The following is a 22,164-nucleotide window of genomic DNA, read 5'->3' on the forward strand; positions in this document are numbered from 1 at the left end:
ACGACCACTTCTACCTAAAAGGACAAGGGAATAAGATGCACCTGCAAGATCCCCCCCCCCCCCATCCAAGGAAATCACCATCCTGGCTTGGAAAAATACTACTGCTCCTTCACTGTCCTTAGGTCAAAATTTTGGAATTCGCTCTCCTGCCGACATGTGGCTCAATCTACAGCACATAGACTGCAGTGTTTCAAGAAGGCAGCCCACTGCTACCTTCTCCAGGGCAACTACGAATGGGCAATAAATGCTGGAGCAGCCAGCAACACCGACATCCCACATGTGAATACAAAAATATAAGATTTTCAAAATTTTTTTGTATGTGGCTGCTAAACCTATTCTCATTAGTGTTGTCTTTGTCCATTCTAACAAATATTATTGTATATCAGTGACTATCAATAAGTACTGCAGTGGCAAGTACAGCTGAAAGTTAAACAACTTAGTGCTGTAGAAACATCCTGTTTGAACTTGAGCAATTTGTAATATTTTTAAATAATCAAACTCAGACATTTTGTTTCATGGGCATTCAGATGATGGATATAAATGATTCAAGTTAGACTGTTCATTGAAAGCCTCTGCACATTACTTTACATTTCATCAAATAAGATTTCCATACATAACATAAAATTGGACATTCATATTTCAGCATTATATCATTAATCGATTATTGGATGTGATGTTTTTTCTATGATGATTTTCTATGATGATCTTTAACAATGCTTCTATGGTGCAGTTTGTGATTATTCATTAATTCAAGTCTTAAATAGCACCCTAACAACATCTGATTGAGAGCAAAGGCAATATTTTTATAAAGCTAAAGAGGCTTTTAATTCTCACCTATTCAGGCACATTGGCACTGATCGGCCATCCTCACCCCCAGTACACACTGCTCGTAATAACCAATTACCACCTATTCATACAGAATCAACAGAAGCACAACTTCCCTTACCTGGGTCAAGATATCAACTGGTAAGATGGATGGAGGCCTTGCTAGATTCATGTTTTGAGAGTTAAATCTGCGTTAATTACCTGAATTTATATGTGTTGGTGCTGGTAAGATTTTGAAGCCAAGTTCTTGGGAGCATAACTTCAGCGACCTTGGGCAGAATTCCCACTTCTGATCACCATCCGTGATCCATCACATTTAATATTTACAGTGATGCTGCTTTCATATTCAGTATTTACCAGCACTTTGCCTAGGTGTACACATGGAGAACTACCAATTAATATGTGCTTGTAATAATGAGGAAAAGAAATTTGACAAAAGAAACTGGCTGGCTTTTTATGCAAGTAATGTCTAATCACCAATATTGATTCCTGTTGTCTGTTTTCACGATAAATTTCTCAAACGTTCCATAGTGGTACATCTTCTACTTTTTTTTTACTTTATTCATTCACGGGATGAGGACGTCACTGGCCAGGCAGCATTAATTGCCCAGGGGGCAGTTAAGAGTCAACCACATTGCTGTGGGTCTGGAGTCAGATGTAGTCCAGACCAGGTAAGGATGGCAGTTTCCTTCCCTAAAGGACATTAGTGAACCAGATGGGTTTTTCCCTGATAATCAACAATGGATTCATGGTCATCATTAGATTCTTAATTCCAGATATTTGTTGAATTCAAATTTCTCCATCTGCCATGGCAGGATTCAAACCCGGGTCCCCAGAATGTTATCTGGGTCTCTGGATTAACAGTCCAGTGATAATACCACTAGGCCATCACATCCCCTGATATTTACAAACATTAAATTATCATTACTAATCATTCAGTTTAAAATGATACTAAAAACTGTCTTTCACAGAGGGGAAGATTCCCACATAGCAGAGTGTCAAGTGCCATTGGGGAAGGAACAGGCCGACGAACTCTCAGGGAACGACTGATCACAATAGACACTTCTTCACGGCCAAATACTACACATACATTTCGGGTAAGATCTTTGATTTTATTTTAAATAAATTCCTGAACATAAAAATATTAGTGATATTGGGATATGAATGCATAGTTTTTTTTGAGTTCTGTGGAAGCTTAAATAGTTTGTGTTACATCATTGTATTTTGTACTAACTATTTCCTAAATGCTGAATTTATTATTAAACATGTTCTAGCAAGACACTTAGAAAACATTATTGGAACTAGCAAGGTCTGACAAACAGCAGTGGATAATGACCAGATGATCAGTTTTTTTTAATGTCAACAGGAGGATAAGAATTGGCCAGGACTCTAAAGAGAATTCCCTTGCTGCTCTTCAAGATGGTGCCATGGTGTTGGTGGGGGTTTTGGAGGAATCTTACAGATCTCACAAGAGTGGGCAATATGGTGTGAGGGACTTTTAGATAAGCACATAAATATGCAAGAAATGGAGGGCTATGGATCAAGGGCAAGCAGAAGGGATTAGTTTAATTATACATGGTCTGCTCAGATGAGCAGAATGATTACAAATGGAATTTAATTTTGAAGAGTGTAAGCTGATGCATTTTGGGAGAATTAATAAGGCAAAGGTGTACACAATGAATAGTTGGCCCATCAGAAGTAAAGAAGATCGCAGGACCTTGTTGTTCATATCCTCAGATCCTTAAAGGCAGCCGGTATGATAGTTTGGGTGGTTGTGCGGACATATAGGAACCTTGCCTTTATTCATTGAGGTATTGCAAGGGGACACGGAGATTATGATGGAACTGTACAAGATATAATGCCACAGTAGGAGTGCTTTGTGCAGTTCTAGTCGCCACACTAAAAGAAAGACATGATTGCATTAGAAAGAGTGTAGAGGAGATTCCCCAGGATGTTGCCTGGGCTGGAACATCTCAGCTATGAAGATTGACTAGATAGGTTGGTGTTGTTTTGCTTAAAGCAGGGAAGGCTGAGGGGGACCTGATTATGGTGTACAAAGTTATGAGGAGCATGAATAGGGGAGATAGGAAGAAACATTTCCCCTTAGTAGAGGGGCCAGCTATTTGGAATGAAGATTTAAGGAAAAGGGTAGGAGTTTTAGTGTGGATTTAAAGAAGATTTTTTTTTCACCCAGAGATATTGGGTATCGGTAACCCGCTGCTTGAAAGTATCATAGAGGCAGGAACCATCATAACATTTAAGTATTACAACTTCATCAGATGGGTCAATGGGCTGAGGAGTGGCAGATGGAGTTTAATTTAGATAAATGTGAGATGCTGCATTTTGTAAAGACAAATCAGGACAAAACTTGTACACTTAATGGTAAGGTCCTGGGGAGTGTTGTTGAACAAAGAGACCTTGGAGTGCAGGTTCATAGTTCCTTGAAAGTAGAGTCCCAGGTAAATAGGATGGTGAAGAAGGCGTTTCCTATGCTTTCCTTTATTGATCAATGCATTGAGTATAGGAGTTGGGAGTTATGTTGCAGGCTGTACAGACATTGGTTAGGCCATGTTTGGAATACTGCATGCAATTCTAGTCTCCCTTCTAGAGGGAGGATGTTGTGAAGCATGAAGGGGTGTAGAAAAGATTTACAAGGATGTTGCCAGGTTTGGAGGATTTGAGCTACAGGGAGAGGCTGACAGGCTGGGGCTATTTACACTGGAGCTTTGGAGGCTGGGGGGTGACCTTATGAAGGTTTATAAAATCATGAGGGACAAGGATAGGGCAAATAGACAAGGTCTTTTCCTTGGGGTGGGGGAGTCCAAAACTAGAGGGCATAGGTTTAAAGTGAGAGGTGAAAAGTTTAGAAGGGACCTAAGGGGCAACTTTTTCACGCAGTGGGGTGGTGCATGTATTGAATGAGCTGCCAGAGGAAGTAGTGGAGACTGGTACAATTACAACATTTAAAAGGCATCTGAATGGATATATGAATAGGAAGGGTTTAGAGGGATATGGGCCAAATGCTGGCAAATGGGACTAGACTAATTCAGGATATCTGGTTGGCATAGACAAGTTGGACTGAAGGTTCTGTTCCCATGCTGTACATCTCTGTGACCCTATTTAGATCAACACTTGAAGTGCCATAGCATACAAAGCTACAAGCAATCGCTGGTAAATGGGACTACAGTAGATGGGTGCTTAATAACAGATGCAGACATGATGGGCTGACGGCAGAAACAGCTTATTTAGATAAGAAGCAAAGCTCACACTCTCCTCTGCCTCAGAAACATACCTTAAATATATTTAGGTACAATCCTATTGCACAAGAGTGAATTGTTCTAGTTTCTGTGATTTTTCTCATTCTAGTCTCCTTGAGTGAAAAGGTTAGTCTGGTTCCTACAAGTGCAGAATTTTCTGACTGTTTACAATTTCAGTTAGTACAGGACACTCACAGTCAGTAAAGGGGAGAATTTGAGTCTGGGATTGCATTCAAATCTCAAATTTCACAATGGAAGATCAAATGCCAACTAGTCAGACCATTTTGTTCACTAGTAATAAAGAATGATTAATTTGTCGAACTTTCTGTATTTTTAAGTTTCCAGTCAACAGTAATGAGAATCCGGTGCAGAAAATAATGGACACTCTGCTTAGCAAATAATGGACAATAATGGACAATCCGTGTCACATGAAAGATGCATTTGCACTATTTGAAGAAGGACAGGACTGTTCTGGTCAACTGACCAAAATTCATTCATTAAGCAACACCACAACAAAATTCCCATGCTGTATGACTCTATGACTGTAAAACAAATGATCTGGTCATTTATCTCTCAGTTCTTGCTGTGCACAGATTCTCTGTTGTTTTTCTTAACAAAAGCTGGATGACTACACTTTTAGAAGTACTTTATTACCCAAGGCAGGATTTGGGATGTCATGAGGTTGTGAACAGTGCTATGCATATTTTTTGCACTGAGACAAACATGGTATTGTTATTCCCATTAAAGAGGAAACTAATTAATGCAATAATTCAGCCTACCCTAAATTGCTATCTTTAAAACAGTTCAAAGTAGAATCATGAATTACTGTTCAAAGTCTCTAAAAATATCTTTGTGAAAAGATAGGAATGGCCCCATAGTCCATAATTCTATTTAGTAATTTCTGCATTGACATTGAATGACTTCAATACAATGACTTACAAAATATGTTACATTTCAGTCTGATACACCATTCAAACGGTCTTTCACACCAATGGACTATACCAGCCATACTCGGACACGGAGAGCTTCCTTTACAGGTAAATAAGCAGCACTCTGCTTAGCATATTCTACCAGAAACTGGGGAGTATTTCTATGACCCTGAGAGCATTCTCATTGCAAACCTTTGGAATATAATATCTTCTGGTTGCTAACTGATAACCCAAGCTAGAAAATGCACCTGTGAACTTTGGATTTGACAAAATAAATCTCCATTATAATGGTCACCACTGTTTAATATCGTTCAATATTCAGTTTTGAGGCTTGGAAATGAAGAGTGAGCATTTGGTCATGGTCTTTTGGTACTCATTGAACAGAAGTCATTGAGAAGGGGAGGAAATATGCCTTTGTACTAATAATGCGCAGATACCAAACATTTTGGTGATTTCAAAACAGGCTCCTAGTAGAGTGAATAGAATCTTTTTTTTTAAAAAAAGATTTTCTGAGCATCCTAAATAAATGGACCAGTCACTGATGTGGAACTGAAAGTATCCCCAGAGATGGCTTAACAATCTTCAGCTGCTTCATCAATGACCTTTCCTCCATCATTAGGTCAGAAGTGGAGATGTTCATCGAGGATTGCACAATGTTCAGGACCATTCATGACTCCTCAGATACTGAAGAAGTCCATGTTCAAATGCAACAAGATCTGGACAATATCCAGGCTTGGGCTGATAAATGGAAAATAACATTCACACCTCACAAATGCCAGGAATGGACCATCACCAATAACAGAGAATCTAACCACCGCTCCTTGACATTCAATGTTGTTACCATCACTGAATCTGCCACTATTAACAGCCTGGGAGGTTACCATCGATCAGAAGCACCACTGTACTCCCCACATAAGCACAGTAGCTACAAGAGCAGGTCAGAAGCTAGGAATACTGCAGCAAGTAACTCACCTCCTGACTTCCTAAAGTCCGTCCACCATCTAAAAGGCACAAGTCAGGAATGTGATGGAATACTCCCCGCTTGCCTGGATGAATGCAGCTCCAACAATACCCTAGAAGCCTAGACAAAAGAACTGTTTGATTAGCACTGTGTGCACAAAGCAGTGTATACAGGTACAAGATGCACTGAAGAAATTCAGCATACTTCCTGAAACAGCATCTTCCATATCCTGACCACTACCATCTAGCACACATAAGCAGCAGATATTTGGGAACACCACCACCTGCAAGTTCCCCTCCAAGCCACTCACCATCATGACTTAGAAATATAATCACTGTACCTTTAGCATTGCTGGATAAAGATTCTGGAACTGCCATCCTAACAGCACTTTCCTTATCCCCACTCCCCCAACCCATGTGAACTGCAGCGGTTCAAGAAGGCAGGTCACCACTGCCTTCTCATAGGTGGTTGGGGATGGGCCATAAATGCTTGCCTTGCCAGCAACAACCACATCCTGTGAAAAAAAATGTAGGAAAATAGATTAATGAACAGAAAATTGCAGCTAATAGATGCTGAGATATTTTTTCTGGGCCAGGAGCACCGTTTTGTAAGAATTTGAAAAGTACCATAACTTGATTTTGTTTGTGGAATTAGATAACTTAGGTACATTGTAAAATGGATTAACTTTCCAGGTTGAGAGTTATATAACTATTTTACTTTAAAAAAAACTTAACATAAAAGGAAAGGATTTTATTGAATCTGGTGAATAAAAGATTAATTGTCCAATTATTTCAGAAAATAAAATGGAAGATGAATAACATGTAACTTCTGAAGTTTCCATTTGATTGGAACCTGTAAAGATTAATGGAAGGAGACGATGCTAATAGAATCCCACTGTAATACTGTTGCTTCCACATCTCTCGAGCACCTGAAGTAACATACAACAAACATAAATAGTGAATATTTCATTTATCTAGCTGCAGAGCATACAAACCTTAAAAAGCTATATCTCAAAGATTGGTCCTGCTGTATTGAGATCCTCTTAGCGTGCTCACAATACCTGGTTATTTTGAGACAGGGGATGATATACAAACATCCATAATATGTAATTGTGACAGATTTAGGTGAGTTCAGCTGGCAGTTGCTGTCATCTCACTGCTACCAGTCCTCCCCCAACTTCCACTGGGAGTCCCAGCCAATTGTCCTCTGATGGATCGTGGACTCATGTGAATGACCTTCCAGTTCATCAGTCCACAAGTTTAATATGGAGAACACGTACATAGATGGAACTATAATAACATGTATTTTGAAGATATGAATAATGTACTTACAATTTAAAAGGAATCAATTTGTGGGTGACATGCCAGTTGTGAGGTCATTGATTGTGACATTTTTAAATTAATTCCTTCAATATTGATGCAGTTTATGCCTCACATCAGTCTATTTTCTTCCTATTAAGAGTCATAAAATTAAGACAGTATCATTTATATGAAAGGATTAATTAGAATAGGAGAAATAGAAAAATTTTTTTTGGACAGTGCTATTCTGTGACACAGTCTTCCTCTGGTCTCTGTGTACATCAAATTGACTGAATTGTTACCCGGTATAGAAAAATATGAATGTAAAGAGAAACCTGAAAGACTGGAGTTGTTTTCATGAGAACAGATTATGGGTAATTTCCGGAGGTGTTTGAAATTACAAAATGAAGGGGCAATCAATAGAAAGATATTACTTGCAGTTAGTGAAGGATTTAGGATCAGGGTGAGCTGGTGGTGGAGGGTAATGTCACTGGACTCATCAAACAGACCCCCAGGGTACAGTAATGTTGAGTGGAATCGAATGGGTTCAAATCCCATTGTGACAGATCGTGAAATTTAAATTCAATAATATCTGAAATTAAAATCGTCTTGATTAGACAGGCTTTAACTGACAATGTCCTTTAGGGAAAGAAATCAGTCACCCCTTCCTGGTCTGGCCTTCATGTGTCTCCAGACTCTCAGAAACATGGTTGCACTTGACTATCTTCTGAAATGACCTAACAAGCCATTCATTTGCTACAAAGCCTGAAGAAGATGATGACGGAACACGTGACATTGACTTGGGTACAAAAAGCAAACAGTCCTGCCAACTGTACAAATATCTAGGGGTTTCTGCCAAATTGTGAGAGCTGTCCCACAAAATAATCAAGCAACAACAACAGTTGTACTCACAGAACCACATTTTACAACAATGTCCCTGACACCACCACCACCACCATCCCTGAGTATGTCTGTCCCATCGGAGTTGGTAGCACCGTGAAACTGTTGCCCTGGGAATCCTCAACATTGATGCCCGACCCAATGAAGTAGTCAAACATAGGCAAGGAAACCTCTTGCTGATTGCCATATACCAACCAATCAGTGCTCTTCCATGTTGAACAGCACTTGTAGGAAACACTGAAGGAGATAAGAGCACAAAATATACTCAGTGTATATCTTATGCCCAGTCTGAAATGTCCATCACTGTGAGGGTCTTGGTTAGTCCCATTGCTGACTGAGTTGGCTGAGTCTGAACATATGTAGCTGATAGCTTGGATTTGCTGCAAGTTAGGAAGGAATCAACAAGTTGGAAAAATGTACTTGCCCTCATCCTCACCAATCTTCCTGTCACAAATTACAGTATTGATAGAAGTGATCACTGTAAAGTCCTTATGGAGACAAAGACTGATCTTCACATTGAAGGTAAGATCCATTGTGTGGTGTGCCACTACAACCCTGCTAAATGGGACAAACGTGGAGCAAATGTAGCATAACAATACAAAACTGGGCATTCACGTGGAGCTACGGGCCATCAACAGCAGCAACATTTCACTACACAACAATCTGCAACCTTGCGGCCCAGCATTTCTCCTATTCTACCATTATCATCAAGTTAGGGGATTAATTGTGATCAATGAAGAGTTTAGGAGGGCATGCCAGGAGCAGCACCAGACATACTTAAAAATGAGGTGAAGCAATAATACAGTAAGTGGCATGCGGTGGACAGAGCTATATTCTTGCACTTGCTGCCCTTGATGTGTCCTCCCTGTGTTGATGGGAAAGGACATACCCAGCGACATTCTTTGGGTATGTCTGGGATATTGTTTGCAATCATGGTGTGGTTCTGTGAGAATGAATATGCCAGCCTGCTGCTCGACTAGTCCGTGACATAGCTCTGCCAATTTTTGAAACAAGCCCCCAGATATTGGTAAGGAGAACTTTGCAGTGTTGACAGCACTGGGTGCACTGTTGTCTTTGCCAGTGCCTTGGTTGATACCAGAGACTTGTCTTGTTCTTTCCTTTTATTAGACTTTGGAGTGGTAAGGTATAACTGAGTGCCTAGTTATAAGTCAACCACATTGCTGTGGAACTGGAGTCACATGTAGACAGATTTTCCTTTCCAAAACAACATTAGTGAACCAGATGGTTTTTTTTTCATGTTAAATGAAAATCATCAGTGATTTCATGGTCACTGTTAGACAAGCTTTTAATTACAATTTTGTGAATTGAATTCAAATTTCGTCATTCAAATCCATATCCTCCAGAGCATTAGACTGAGTCTCTGGATTATTTGTCCAGTGACAATACCACTATTCCATCTCCTCCCCTTTGATAATCAAATATTAAGTGCGAACAAAACTGGAACTGACAAATTTGGGATTCAAGGGATGTGGAATTAGAGCAAGAGAGGTCACACCAGCCATGATTTTATTGAATGGTGGAGCAGGCATGAAGGATTACGTGACCTGGTCCTTCTCTTATTTCTTATGATGTTGAACAACAACGAATATGAATGGATTAATATAGATTTTACCAAAGGAAGCTAATGCCATTTAATGTTACTGATACTTTAGAATTTTCTTTACAGATCATGCTGGAATTGGTGTGACTGGGATCAGCCTAGGAATTTCTGCCTCCAGCTCTAATTATCCCACAGATTTTGCACATCACCATCATCAGCTGTTAAACCAGCCACCCATTGAAGGCGATGAGGACGAGTATCGAACAACATGGGGTACAGACATTTTTTTATTTTTATGGTTCCTGTAAAGAGAGGAAAGCTGCAAACTGGTACATTTGGGCTATTTGGTAGCAATACACTGGGATACTGGGTTATTTAATGAAAAAGCTAGAGTGATCAGGAGAAACTATGGTAATCCTTCAGGGTCTGGCTGGGCCTAACCCAACTATATGTAGGCCCGCAGCTGTGTAACATGCCTGGTAAGTAAACCCATGTGGGCAGCTTTTGAGTTGGGTCAGGGGGTTGGGCCTCCCTCGAGCAAAGATATGAAATCACCTGATCGAAGAACTGGATGTGGTGTAGGAGGGAGCCAGCTGAAAGCCACTCACCTTTCCTTGCTTCTGACCTTGTGACTTCCAAAACCAGAAACACACTACCTCCACCCAACAAAAGACTTGCTCTGTGCCTTGATCTCCTGTCATTCTAGGTGTCCTGAAAGCAGCCACAGTCTCATCTATGATGCTGAAATGTGCAAGAATCTTTGGGTACTGAATAGTTGACAGATCTGAAAGAAATGGCAGATCTGTGACTCAGTGGTTAGCTCTGCTGCCTTAAAGCACCAGGGATCTGGGTTCGATTTCAGGTGACTGTCTGTGTGGAGTCGGCACATTCTCCCTGCGTGTGTATGGGTTTCCTATGCGTGCTCCGGTTTCCTCCCACAGTCCAAAAATGTGCAGGTTAGATGGATTGGCCATGCTAAAATGCCTGTAGTGTTCAGGGATGTGCAGGCTAGGTGGATAGGCCAGAGGAAATGCAAGGTTACAGGGATAGGGTAGGAGTGTGGGTCTGGCTGGATGCTCTTCAGAGGGTTGGTGTGAACTTGATAGGCTGAATGGCCCACTTCCACACCGTAGGGATTCTATGATTCTAAAATCAAAAATGCGACTTCTTTGGTTCTGAAAAAATTAACTCTGCCTTCTCTCCACAGATGAGTTTCTCCAGCTATTTCTGTTTTTGTTTGTGGCCTAATCTATGTTTGGTTGGCAAAGGAGTCAGTACAGCTTGCTTGGAAGATGCAGCACAGGTCCCCAGGTGACTGACGAGACTCCTCTCACTGCCTCAATTGTATTGCTCTTTATCACTGTCGTCAATATTTCAATACAAAAAAAAGGCTTTTATTTTTAAGTAAGCTGTTTTTTATTTGGTTGTCTGTCTCTGTCCATTCTAGGCCCACAAGCACATTTCCAATCCAAACCTTTTAATCGTCTTCCTACAAATTCCAGAAGGCGACCCCAAGTGGTTTCATAGGTAAAGTCAGTTGAATCACTGCAGTGTGGAAGGCTGGAGAATTAATGAAGATGGTTTGCTTACATCAGGTCACAAACAGGACTAGCTTCATTAGAAGAAACCATGAAGTGATGAAAGACTCACCATGAAGCATCATTCACTTAATTCTGTTGCGGTGATCGATGGTGTACAGTGTTGTCAGCTGTCTTCCTATTAATTAGTACTGATTAAACTATGCAAAAATGTACCAATTTATAGGTACATACAAGACTATTTGTCAAGGCAGCTTGCAGTGAAGCAACATTTCCTGGTATTGTAACTATCGACCTGACACTTTTATTCTGTTGCCCTTAATTGTTCATTACTCCAACATGCTAGTTATACCTCAGTAACCTACTGACAGGCAGCTACTGCAAGTACATTTTTTGCTAATTAAGAAACTGGTTTAATAACTCCAATCTGTACTGTGAGAGTGCTCTTGTTGAATTTAATGTGAACAAGGTTTCAGTGAAATAATCAGTTTGCATATAGGCCATAGAAATGCAATTTATTTCTTTGTATTTGTGCGCTTCTTTGTAGATTGTCAGTATTTGGCTGAAATGAACATCTGTGGCTAGGGGTGGCCTGGCGGCTCAGTGGTTAACACTGCTGCCTTATGACACCAGGGACCCAGGTTCAATTCCAGCCTCGGACAACTGTCTGTATGGAGTTTGCACGTTCTTGCTATGTCTGTGTGGGTTTCTGCTGGATGCTCCGGTTTCTTCCCGCAGTCCAAAGATTTGCAAGTTAAGTGGATTGGCCGTACTAAATCACACATAGTGCTCAGTATGTGCAGACTGGTTGAATTAGCCATGGGAAACGCAGGGATAGGGCTGTGTGGATGCTCTTTGGAGGGTCAGTGTGGACTCGATGGGCTGAATAGCCTGCTTCCACATCGGGGATTCTATGATATGCTTGTCATCTCTTTCCACTTTCATAAGGGTGTAACAAACTTGTTTTATTTTCCTATTTATGTTATTTATAATGCGAAATCGCATTTAGCAATCATGTTGAACATACCAGTTCATATATGGTATGCTGTATTCAAGTAATCTATGCAGTGACATGATTAGAGCTCAGAAGCACTAGATGCCGGAAATGTTCTCTCTCTAATGTATTCAAGTGTTACGACATTATGCATCTAATTCTCCAAACCTAATTCAGTATGTCAAATCTTGCTGGTGTGGGCATCTTGTGATATGTGTAGTTGAACTTTTTTGCATTTAATTTTCACCATAACTTTCTGGACATGTGAGCTGATAACTTCCTGGTGAAGGTAACGAGGCATCAAATCTGAGTGAATGACGAGGCTGAAGGTATAATCCCTTTACCAATGAGATTCAGGTTGAGAACTGAACAAGAGAGAATTAATCATTGTCATATTCAGGTATAGAAAGAAAAAACAAAATACCGAAAGGATAAGTACTTTTTTTTTACCTTTCATCTAATATTGCTTGCAGTAACGAGGCTGAACAATATATATTGGCTCTTTTTGGAGTTGGACAGATTCATTGACATTGCATTAACAATACAGTAATCATATAAGTCAAAACGTACTTGTACTATTGAGTATGAATCCTTGTTCTGTGTTAAGTTTAATGGTTAGTTTATTTACAAAGCCAGTAAATTCTTAACTATAATCCAGAGAAGCTAAGGACAAGATACCATTTATGCAAACCAATGGTGGGATAGCACATATCAAAACAAAAATCAGGAAAATCATAATTCTTCGCATGTCTCTTTGTTCCCTGAATTTGCTGGCTGATTTGTGCATTAATAACAGCATGCATTACAAACACATTGTTCTTTTACCAGAAAGATTTGGTCCATTATTTTGTAAAGTAAATGTTTTTACATACGTAAAGGTATTTTTGATTGTATTTTAATGCATGAATTTGCCAAATCTTTTATGTTGCTCAGAAGTGTGTGTATTAAATACATTATAGTATAGAATATACTGTTTGTGAAATAGGTGGAATAATACTCAATTAATTTGTATGACATTTTTCTGCATGCCATTTTAACTGAGGCATTAACTTCGAAATAAATGGATTCATGCCTGTCCTAGAAGAGGAACCTCATACACAGAAATTCAGTGTTCACCTATTTTCACAGTAGATTCTAAATTAAAACTGCTTGAATCTTAAGGAGTTTCATTAAAAGTTTTATTTATAAATTCAAATACTCTTGGTATTTCTGGTATTTTCTCTTTAATTTTATTTTGTAAATTAACAACTTATCACGATGCAACAAAAATTACCTTTTTCCTTATTTTCTTCTAATTTGAAAAGTAGGTATATTTACAAAATAATATTATTTGACTATTTATCAATGCAAAAGTATTTGACATTACTTTGGATAAAATTTGAGAGTTACGTTTCTCTTTAAAAAATAAAAGCTTAGCAAATAAACTAAGCTGCATTCCAGTACAGTGTGGAGGTATTGCTGTGTTTGAAACGTCCCTCAGATGAAACATTAAACTTTCTCTACTTCAATGAATGCTAGATGTTAAACATCTCAAGATACCATTCAGTGAAAATCAGGGTCTTGTACTAATATCCTGGCCTCTCTCCAAATTATTTTGCTTCAGCAATCCAGCCAATGGCTGTTTATAAAGGGTTTTTTAAAAATTTGATACTTTTGCCGTTGTTTTCTACAGTTCATTTGCAAGATCGCTTTCAATTTGGCAGACCTATTCAGAACATGTGTAGTTTCAAAAAAAATTCAAGCATGGCATCTCAAAATAAGAACTAAGAACTAGGAGCAGGAGTAGGCCGTCTGGCCCTTCGAGCCTGCTCCGCCATTCAATAAGATCATGGCTGATCTTTTCGTGGACTCAGATCCACTTACCCACATTCTCACCGTATCCCTTAATTCCTTTATTGTTCAAAAAAGATATACCTTTTTTATAAAAAATGTTTACTGAAGTAGCGTCAACTACTTCACTGGGCAAGGAATTCCATAGACTAACAACCCTTTGGGTGAAGAAATTCCTTCTCAATTCAGTCCTAAATCTGCTTCCTGTAATCTTGAGGCTATGCCCTCTTGTCCTAGCTTCACCTGCCAGTGGAAACATCCTCTCTACTTCTATCTTATCTATTCCCTTCATAATTTTATATGTTTCTATAAGATCCCCCCTCAATCTTCTGAATTCCAATGAATATAATCCCAATCTACTCAGTCTCTCCTCATAAGCCAACCCCCTCAACTCCGGAATCAACCTAGTGAACCTCCTTTGCACCCCCTCCAGTGCCAGTACATCCTTTCTCAAGTAAGGAGACCAAAACTGCACACAGTACTCCAGGTGTGGCCTCACCAGCACCTTGTACAGCTGCAACATAACCTCTCTGCTTTTAATTTCAATCCCTTTAGCAATGAAGGACAAAATTCCATTTGCCTTCCTAATTACTTGTTGTACCTGCAGACCTACCTTCTGTGATTCATGCACAAGGACACCCAGGTCCCTCTGCATAGCAGCATGCTGCAACTTTTTACCATTTAAGTAATAATCCTTTTTACTATTACTCCTACCAAAATGTATGACTTCACATTTATTTACATTGTATTTCATCTGCCAGACCTTTGCCCACTCACTCAATGTATCTATGTTCCTCTGCAAAGTTTCACAGTCCTCTGCACACTTTGCTTTGCCACTCATCTTAGTATCATCTGCAAACTTTGACACCCTACACGTGGTCCCCAACTCCAAATCATCTATATAAATTGTAAATAATTGCAGTCCCAACACCGATCCCTGAGGCACACCACTAGTCACTGACTGCCAGCTAGAATAGCACTCATTTATCCCCACTTTTTTTGCTTCCTGTTAGTCAACCAATCCTCTATCCATGCTAATACTTTACCCTTAATGCCATGCATCCTTATCTTATGCAGTAGCCTCTTGTACGGCACCTTGTCGAAGGCCTTTTGGAAATCTAGGTACACCACATCCACTGGGTCCCCATTGTCCACCTCGCTCGTAATGTCTTCATAGAATTCCAAAAGATTTGTCAAGCATGACCTGCCCTTCATGAACCCATGCTGCATCTGCCCAACGGGACAATTTCTATCAAGATGCCTTGCTATTTCTTCCTTGATAATAGACTCAAGCAGCTTCCCCACTACAGAGGTTAAGCTAACCGGTCTATAATTCGCCATCTTTTGTCTACTTCCCTTTTTAAACAGTGGCGTCACATTTGCTGTTTTCCAATCTGCTGGGACTGCCCCAGAGTCCAGCAAATTTTGGAAAATTACCGCCAGTGCACCTGCTATTTCTCCCGCCATCTCTTTTAGTACTCTGGGATGCATTCCATCAGGGCCAGGAGACTTATCAATCCTTAGCTCCATTAGCTTGCCCAACACTACCTCTTCCGTAATAATGATTGTTTCCAGGTCCTCACCTACCTTCGTCTCTTTGTCAATTACTGGCATGTTATTAGTGTCCTCCATTGTGAAGACCGATACAAAATACCTGTTCAATGCCTCGGCCATTTCATCATATCCCACAACTAAATTCCCCTTCTCATGCTCTAAAGGGCCAATGTTTACTTTAGCCACTCTTTTTCGTTTTATATATTTGTAGAAACTTTTGCTATCTGTCTTTATATTCTGTGCTAGCTTTTTCTCATGTTCTATCTTACTTTTCTTTATAGCTCTTTTTGTGGCTTTCTGTTGACCTTTAAAGTTTTCCCAATCTTCTGGTTTCATGCTGTTTTTGGCCACTTTGTATGCCTTCTCTTTCAATTTGATAGCCTCCCTTATTTCTTTAGACACCCATGGCAGATTACCCCTTTTCTTACAGTCCTTCCTTTTCATTGGAATATACTTTTGCTGAGCACTTTGAAAGATTGCTTTGAAAGTCCTCCACTGCTCGTCAACTGTCCCACCATAAAATCTTTGTATCCAGTCTACTTTAGCCAAGTCCTCCCTCATTCTATTGTAGTTCCCCTTGTTCAAGCACAGGACTCTGGTATTGGATTTTATCTTCACACTCTCCATCTGTATTCTAAATTCAACCATACTGTGATCACTCCTTCCAAGAGGATCCCTAACTATGAGGTCATTAATTATTCCTGTCTCATTACACGGGACCAGATCTAGGATAGCTTGCTCCCTCGTCGGTTCCATTACATACTGTTCAAGAAAACTATCACAGATACACTCAACGAACTCCTCCTCAAGGCTACCCTGACCGAGCTGGTTCGACCAATCTACATGTAGGTTAAAATCCCCCATTAAAATCGCCGTACCATTTTTACAGGCATTAGTTATTTCTTTGTTTCTTGCCCGCCCCAATGTGATGTTATTATTTGCTGGCCTATAGACTACGCCTATCAGTGACTTTTTCCTCTTAGAATTTCTAATTTCCACCCAAATGGATTCAACCTCATTCTCCATAGAACCTATATCATCTCTCAGCACCGCCCTGATGGCGTCCTTGAATATCAAAGCTACACCACCTCCCTTACCTTCCTGTCTGTCCTTCCGAATAGTCTGGTACCCTTGGATATTTAACTCCCAGTCGTGACCATCCTGTAACCATGTCTCCGTAATGGCTACCAAATCATATTCATTCGCGATGATTTGTGCCGCTAACTCATCACCCTTGTTACGAATGCTACGAGCATTCAGGTAAAGTGCCTTTATGCTAGCTTTCTTACCCTCATGATTTCCAACATCTCTAATAATATCTCCCGAGTTATTCTTCCTTTTTGCTTCTTTCATAGTCTGCCTCGAACTTAAACCCTCCTGCACACATGCTAACCTGCTGCTTACCTTTTTATTTACCATCATACTCCCTGTCGTTTTCCCTTTCCCTTTCCCTTCCCCCCCAACTCACTAGTTTAAAGTCCTAGTGACCACCCTATTTATCCTTTTCGCAAGAACACTGGTTCCAGATCGGTTCAGGTGGAGACCGTCCCATCGGTACAGATCCCTCCGGTTCCAAAACTGATGCCAATGCCCCATGAAATGGAACCCCTCTTTCCCACACCACTCCCTTAGCCACGTGTTTACTTCCCTAATTTTCTTATCCCTAAGCCAATTTGCACGTGGCTCGGGCAGTAATCCGGAGATTATGACCCTCGAGGACCTGTTCCTTAATTTTGTTCCTAGTGCTTGATAATCCCCAAACAGGTCCTCCATCCTAGCCTTGCCTATGTTGTTAGTCCCAACGTGGACCACAACAACTGGATCCTCCCCCTCCCGCTCCAATATCCTTTCAAGCCGGTCAGAGATGTCCTGCACCCTGGCACCGGGCAGGCAACACACCATGCGGGACTCCTGATCCGGCTTGCAAAGGATATTATCTATCCCCCTAACTATACAATCCCCTATAACTACCACTTGTCTTTTTGCTCCCCCCTCTTGAATGGCCTTTTGCACCATGGTGCCGCGGTGAGCTGCCCAAATATATTCCCGGCAACCCCCGGTCCTCGCTGTCGCCTCTCCCTCTGCTGCTGAAAAATAAGGCAAAATATTATTCCCAATTGTTATTTACTACATCAAATTATACAACTTGTGGAAAATGACCTTAACCGTTATTCTAGATGACAAATTATGTGATGATCTGTCGCGGGACCAGTAACTTTCTTTTTATTTAAAGTAAATGACATTTGAGATCCTGAGAATTAAAGGAATAAAGCCACAGTTTTAAATAAAAAAATAACATTTCCTGTACAAGGTTAGAAAACTGAAACAAACTTACACAACTTATGCTAGCATCCAAAATTATCCTGAGGTAGAAGTGAGCAAACAAGTAAACTGTGGTTGAACAAGAAATAACAAGATGTGGTTTAAGAACAAAAACAAAGTTGCTGAAAAGCTCAGCAGATCTGGCAGCATCTGTGAAGAAAAAAAACAGTTAATGTTTTGGGTCCGGTGTTCTGCGAAGCAGTCACCCAGTCTACGCTTCGTTTCCCCAATGTAGAGGAGACCGCATTGTGAGCAGCAAATGCAGTGGACTAGATCCTGGGAAGTGCAGGTGAAGTGTGCCATCACACACCACCTATTGTTAGTCACTAACAGTCCCCATTAACAACTACTCACCCTCCCAGCCTGATCGTTAGCAACTCCTTTGTCTATCCAACTGCTCTTCTTTCTCTTTAGGCTCTGTCCTATCATATACTCCCTACCCTATCCCCCCTCCCACTTTTCTGCATATAAACTGACGTTTTCCCAGCCACCATCAGTTCTGAGGAAGGGTCACCAGATCTGAAACGTTAACTCTGTTTTCTTCTTCACAAATGCTGCCAGACCTGCTGAGCTTTTCCAGCAACTTTGTTTTTGTTCCTGATTCACAGCATCCACAGTTCTTTCTGTTTTTATTTAAGATGTGGTTTAAAACAGATACCACAGATCTCTCAACAATTCACCCAGACATTAGTGATACCGTGTGCCAGCAAATTTTATTAGAACTTTATTTCCTTCACAAGGTATTGCAACTCTTGACTTTCAAAGATCTGGCATTGAAACTCTCTCAAAAAACACCTTGCCTGTACTGTCTCAATTAATGCTCACAGCTTGGTAGTTCAATCTCTTATACTGTGCATTCCACTGGATTCCCAAGGATGCAGCATCTACCAACGATACCATTCCATCTCTTGCCCAGACACCTGGCTTCACTAAGCTGACACTGCCCAGGGTTTCTGAGCTCTCATTTTCCCAGTTGCACCATGCAAATAATGGTTACGGGTTTCCTTCATACCCACACTAATAGGTAAAATAAATGTGTTTAAATAGTGCCAAACTAATTTAGCCTAATATAATTTGCAATTAATATTAAAATGAAATCTGGAGTTAAGATTCTGTAGTTGAGATATGAGCAGGTTTATTCTGAAGGGTTGCATTGGTGGTGCAGCCCAATTAAGAACAGCTTAAATTGGATCCTTATTAACTGAGTGAGAGAGACCTTTTGTTTTGGTGTATACAAATTCAACTAACTAATTCAGTTCAGCCTTAGACTGAGTGTTTTCATTTGTTGGGTATGAAAGTATCAAAATCTTTAAAATTTATGAACCTGATTTACATTAATTTGTAGTATACATAAAAGTAAAATCTGCAGTTTAGATTCTGGAGTTGTAAGATTTGTGCAGGTATATTTTCAAGGATTTAATTGGTGGAGTAGCCTATTTAAGAACTTGCTTAAACAGGATCATCATGAACTGATTCAAATAGGCTCTATAAAGTGATGGAGTTGAGCATCTTATGGAGTTCAGCAGAAGAAGAACAACAGATATTTGATTGCTTTTGCCTAAATGAAACATGTAATTGGTAAGTATTTCTAGACTAAGTTAAAAGATCTTCAGTTTGTGTCCTGTTCTCTAGTTCATTTTCTCTTTTCTTACAAATTGCTTGGTAGGTACAAGATTGATAATTTTGTGGGGGGGGGAAAGAATTGTCAAAAGTGGGAGTATGGAAGTGGTTAATAACTTAAAGAAAAATGATAGAGATTACAGATTGGGTAATGTTATAGCTGCAGCTTGAGAGAGTTGGTTAACTACAATGAGCACACTCTAACAAGTGGCAGAGGCAATGATTCACTAATGATTAAAGCTAGAGTTAGATGTCACCTTGAATTCGGTGGATATAATGTGGGGAACATGGTTCATCAAAATAAGGAGAGGCTTGAGTTTAAAATGTACAGCTTCAATTAAAAAATGTCAACACTATCAGAAAGAGTACAGATGAGAATGTGCTGAATCTAGGGAACAACTATATTTGAGATTCTGTAAATTCCACAAGTGGGTTTGTAGTTTTCAATGTCCTTTCTAAAGAAGATTAACCAACCATTAACATTTATATTGTAAAGACTTCAGAAATTTGAGAGCATTCTTGTCTCAGCAGTAATAGCATAAGGTCACCTGGCTGCCCCCGGCCCAGACTCCACCTTTGCTCAAGGTAAAAACCGAAAGAACTGCGGATGCTGTAAATCGGGGACAAAAACAAAGTTACTGGAAAAGCTCAGCTCTGTTCTAAGGAAGGAAGGATCACTGGACCAGAAACATTAACTCTTGTTCTTTTACTTCACAGATGCTACCAGACCTGCTGAGCTTTTCCAGCAACTTTGTTTTTGCTCAAGGTAAATTGTCTCAAATGACATGCAATAAATTCATGGGCATATATTGTGAGTGGCACATTAGATATTGAGGAGAACTGAGGGAAAAGGACAAGACCACTATTGAAATGCAAAGATAGATTTGACAAAGAAACCTTGAGGGATGGTGATTTCATCATTTTCCGGTTCAGAACGATGTGAACATGGGCAAGTGAGGTGTACGCTAGACTGAAATCACAAAGATAATTGGAAGATCTAAGGCTTTTTTAAAATGAATTGGATTTCTTAAAGTATAAAGTGCAGAACTGAAATAGCTAAAACACTAAAACAGAAGTATTCTGGATTACTAGCTATACCTACATGAATATTACATAATAATATTATCTCCAAAATAGACGGAGAGATTCTGATACTGGGAATGTGTCAGGGGTAAGTGCAAGAGGAAAGTTTTGGAATAGGAGTTGAGGGATGGGTAACATCTGAGATTGAGGAGAGCTCATGGTGAGAGAAGGAGATTTGTGAATCAAGGTTCAAATTTAGGGAGTGTCAAGGGTTAGAGGCCAATTCAGCAATGGAAATCAGGGATAGGGAGGAAGAAGCAACTTGGCACCATTCAGGATAAAGCAGCCCACTTGACTGGCACCACATTCACTCCCCTCCACCATTTGATGCTCAGTAGCAGCAGTGTATGTTATCTACAAGATGCACTGCAAAACTTCAAATTTCCTTAGCACCTTCCAAATCCATGACCACTCCCATCTAGAAGGACAAGGGCAGCAGACACATGGTAACACTACCACCTGCAAGTTCCTCTTCAAGTCACTCATTATCCTGTCTTGGAAATACCTAGCTGTTCCTTCATTGTTACTGGGTCAGAAATTGAGAACTCCCTTCCTAATGGCATCATATAATACATCAAATGGGTTGAAGTAGTTCAAGAAGGCAGCTCACCACCACCTTCTCAAGGGTAACTAGGGATGAGCAATAAATATTGGCCCACCCAGCAATACCCACATCCCATGAATGAATTTTTAAAAAAAAATTCTCTCAATCTAATTAACCTCCACTGTAGTATGACCAAAGCATTTTACGTCTTTCCTCGCATCCAGTACTCTGTCATCTCACCAATATTCTGCATGCCCAAGATATAACTTTTTATTCTTCAATAAAAATTCATTTCATGTTAAAGGATAACATCCCATTAGCCATCCTGGTTATGTACTATCTCTGCATTCTAACTCTGATTAATGCACAAGAATATCCAAAATCCCTCTGCGTATCAGAATTCTGCAGTTGTTCTGTGTTTATTTAATATTCTCCCTTACTTATCTTCTGCAATGATCTGTGACATCTCATCCAATGCATTCTGGAAAACCAAGTACAGTACGTCTATTGATTCCTCTTTGTTCACAATGCATGGAACCCCTTTTGAGAATTACACTAAATTGGTTAAATATACAGTTCTTCTTTTCCAAAACCACACTGAATATTTCCAATTATTGTGTGGTTTATCTAATTGTGCAGCTCTAATCTCTTTAATGACTTATTTAAACACTTTTCCCATGACAGACTGGCCTACAGTCTCCTATTTTTTTCGCCTCTCTTCCTCTTGAAAGGAGAATTTTATATTTACTACTTTCGAGTCAGATGGGAACCTTTGCTGAATTGAGAGGATTTTGGAAAATTGACGCTAACATATCACACAGATATGACTTAGAGATAGCAGGAACTGCAGATGCTGGAGAATCTGAGATAACCAGGTGTAGACATGGATGAACACAGCAGGCCAAGCAGCATCAGAGGAGCAGGAAGGCTGACGTTTCGGGCCCAGAA

At 40.0% G+C, this 22,164-nt stretch overlaps 1 protein-coding gene across 1 annotated transcript in view; it reads left to right on the top strand.

The window, feature by feature from the left end:
• The window catches only part of LOC109916598 (protein FAM149A-like), a 102,054-nt gene extending 90,095 nt beyond the window's left edge, over window positions 1-11,959 (top strand). Inside the window, exons 12-16 of the mRNA XM_048603506.1 lie at window positions 843-966; window positions 1,797-1,922; window positions 5,041-5,119; window positions 9,858-10,004; window positions 11,179-11,959. Coding sequence (XP_048459463.1) covers window positions 843-966; window positions 1,797-1,922; window positions 5,041-5,119; window positions 9,858-10,004; window positions 11,179-11,258 — 556 coding nt within the window. The 3' untranslated portion in view covers window positions 11,259-11,959. The remainder of the gene's footprint in view (window positions 1-842; window positions 967-1,796; window positions 1,923-5,040; window positions 5,120-9,857; window positions 10,005-11,178) is intronic.
• Window positions 11,960-22,164: the final 10,205 nt, after the last annotated feature.

The sequence above is a fragment of the Rhincodon typus genome, chromosome 1 (assembly GCF_021869965.1).
Source record: "Rhincodon typus isolate 14 chromosome 1, sRhiTyp1.1, whole genome shotgun sequence".
In the NCBI taxonomy this organism is placed as follows: domain Eukaryota; kingdom Metazoa; phylum Chordata; class Chondrichthyes; order Orectolobiformes; family Rhincodontidae; genus Rhincodon; species Rhincodon typus.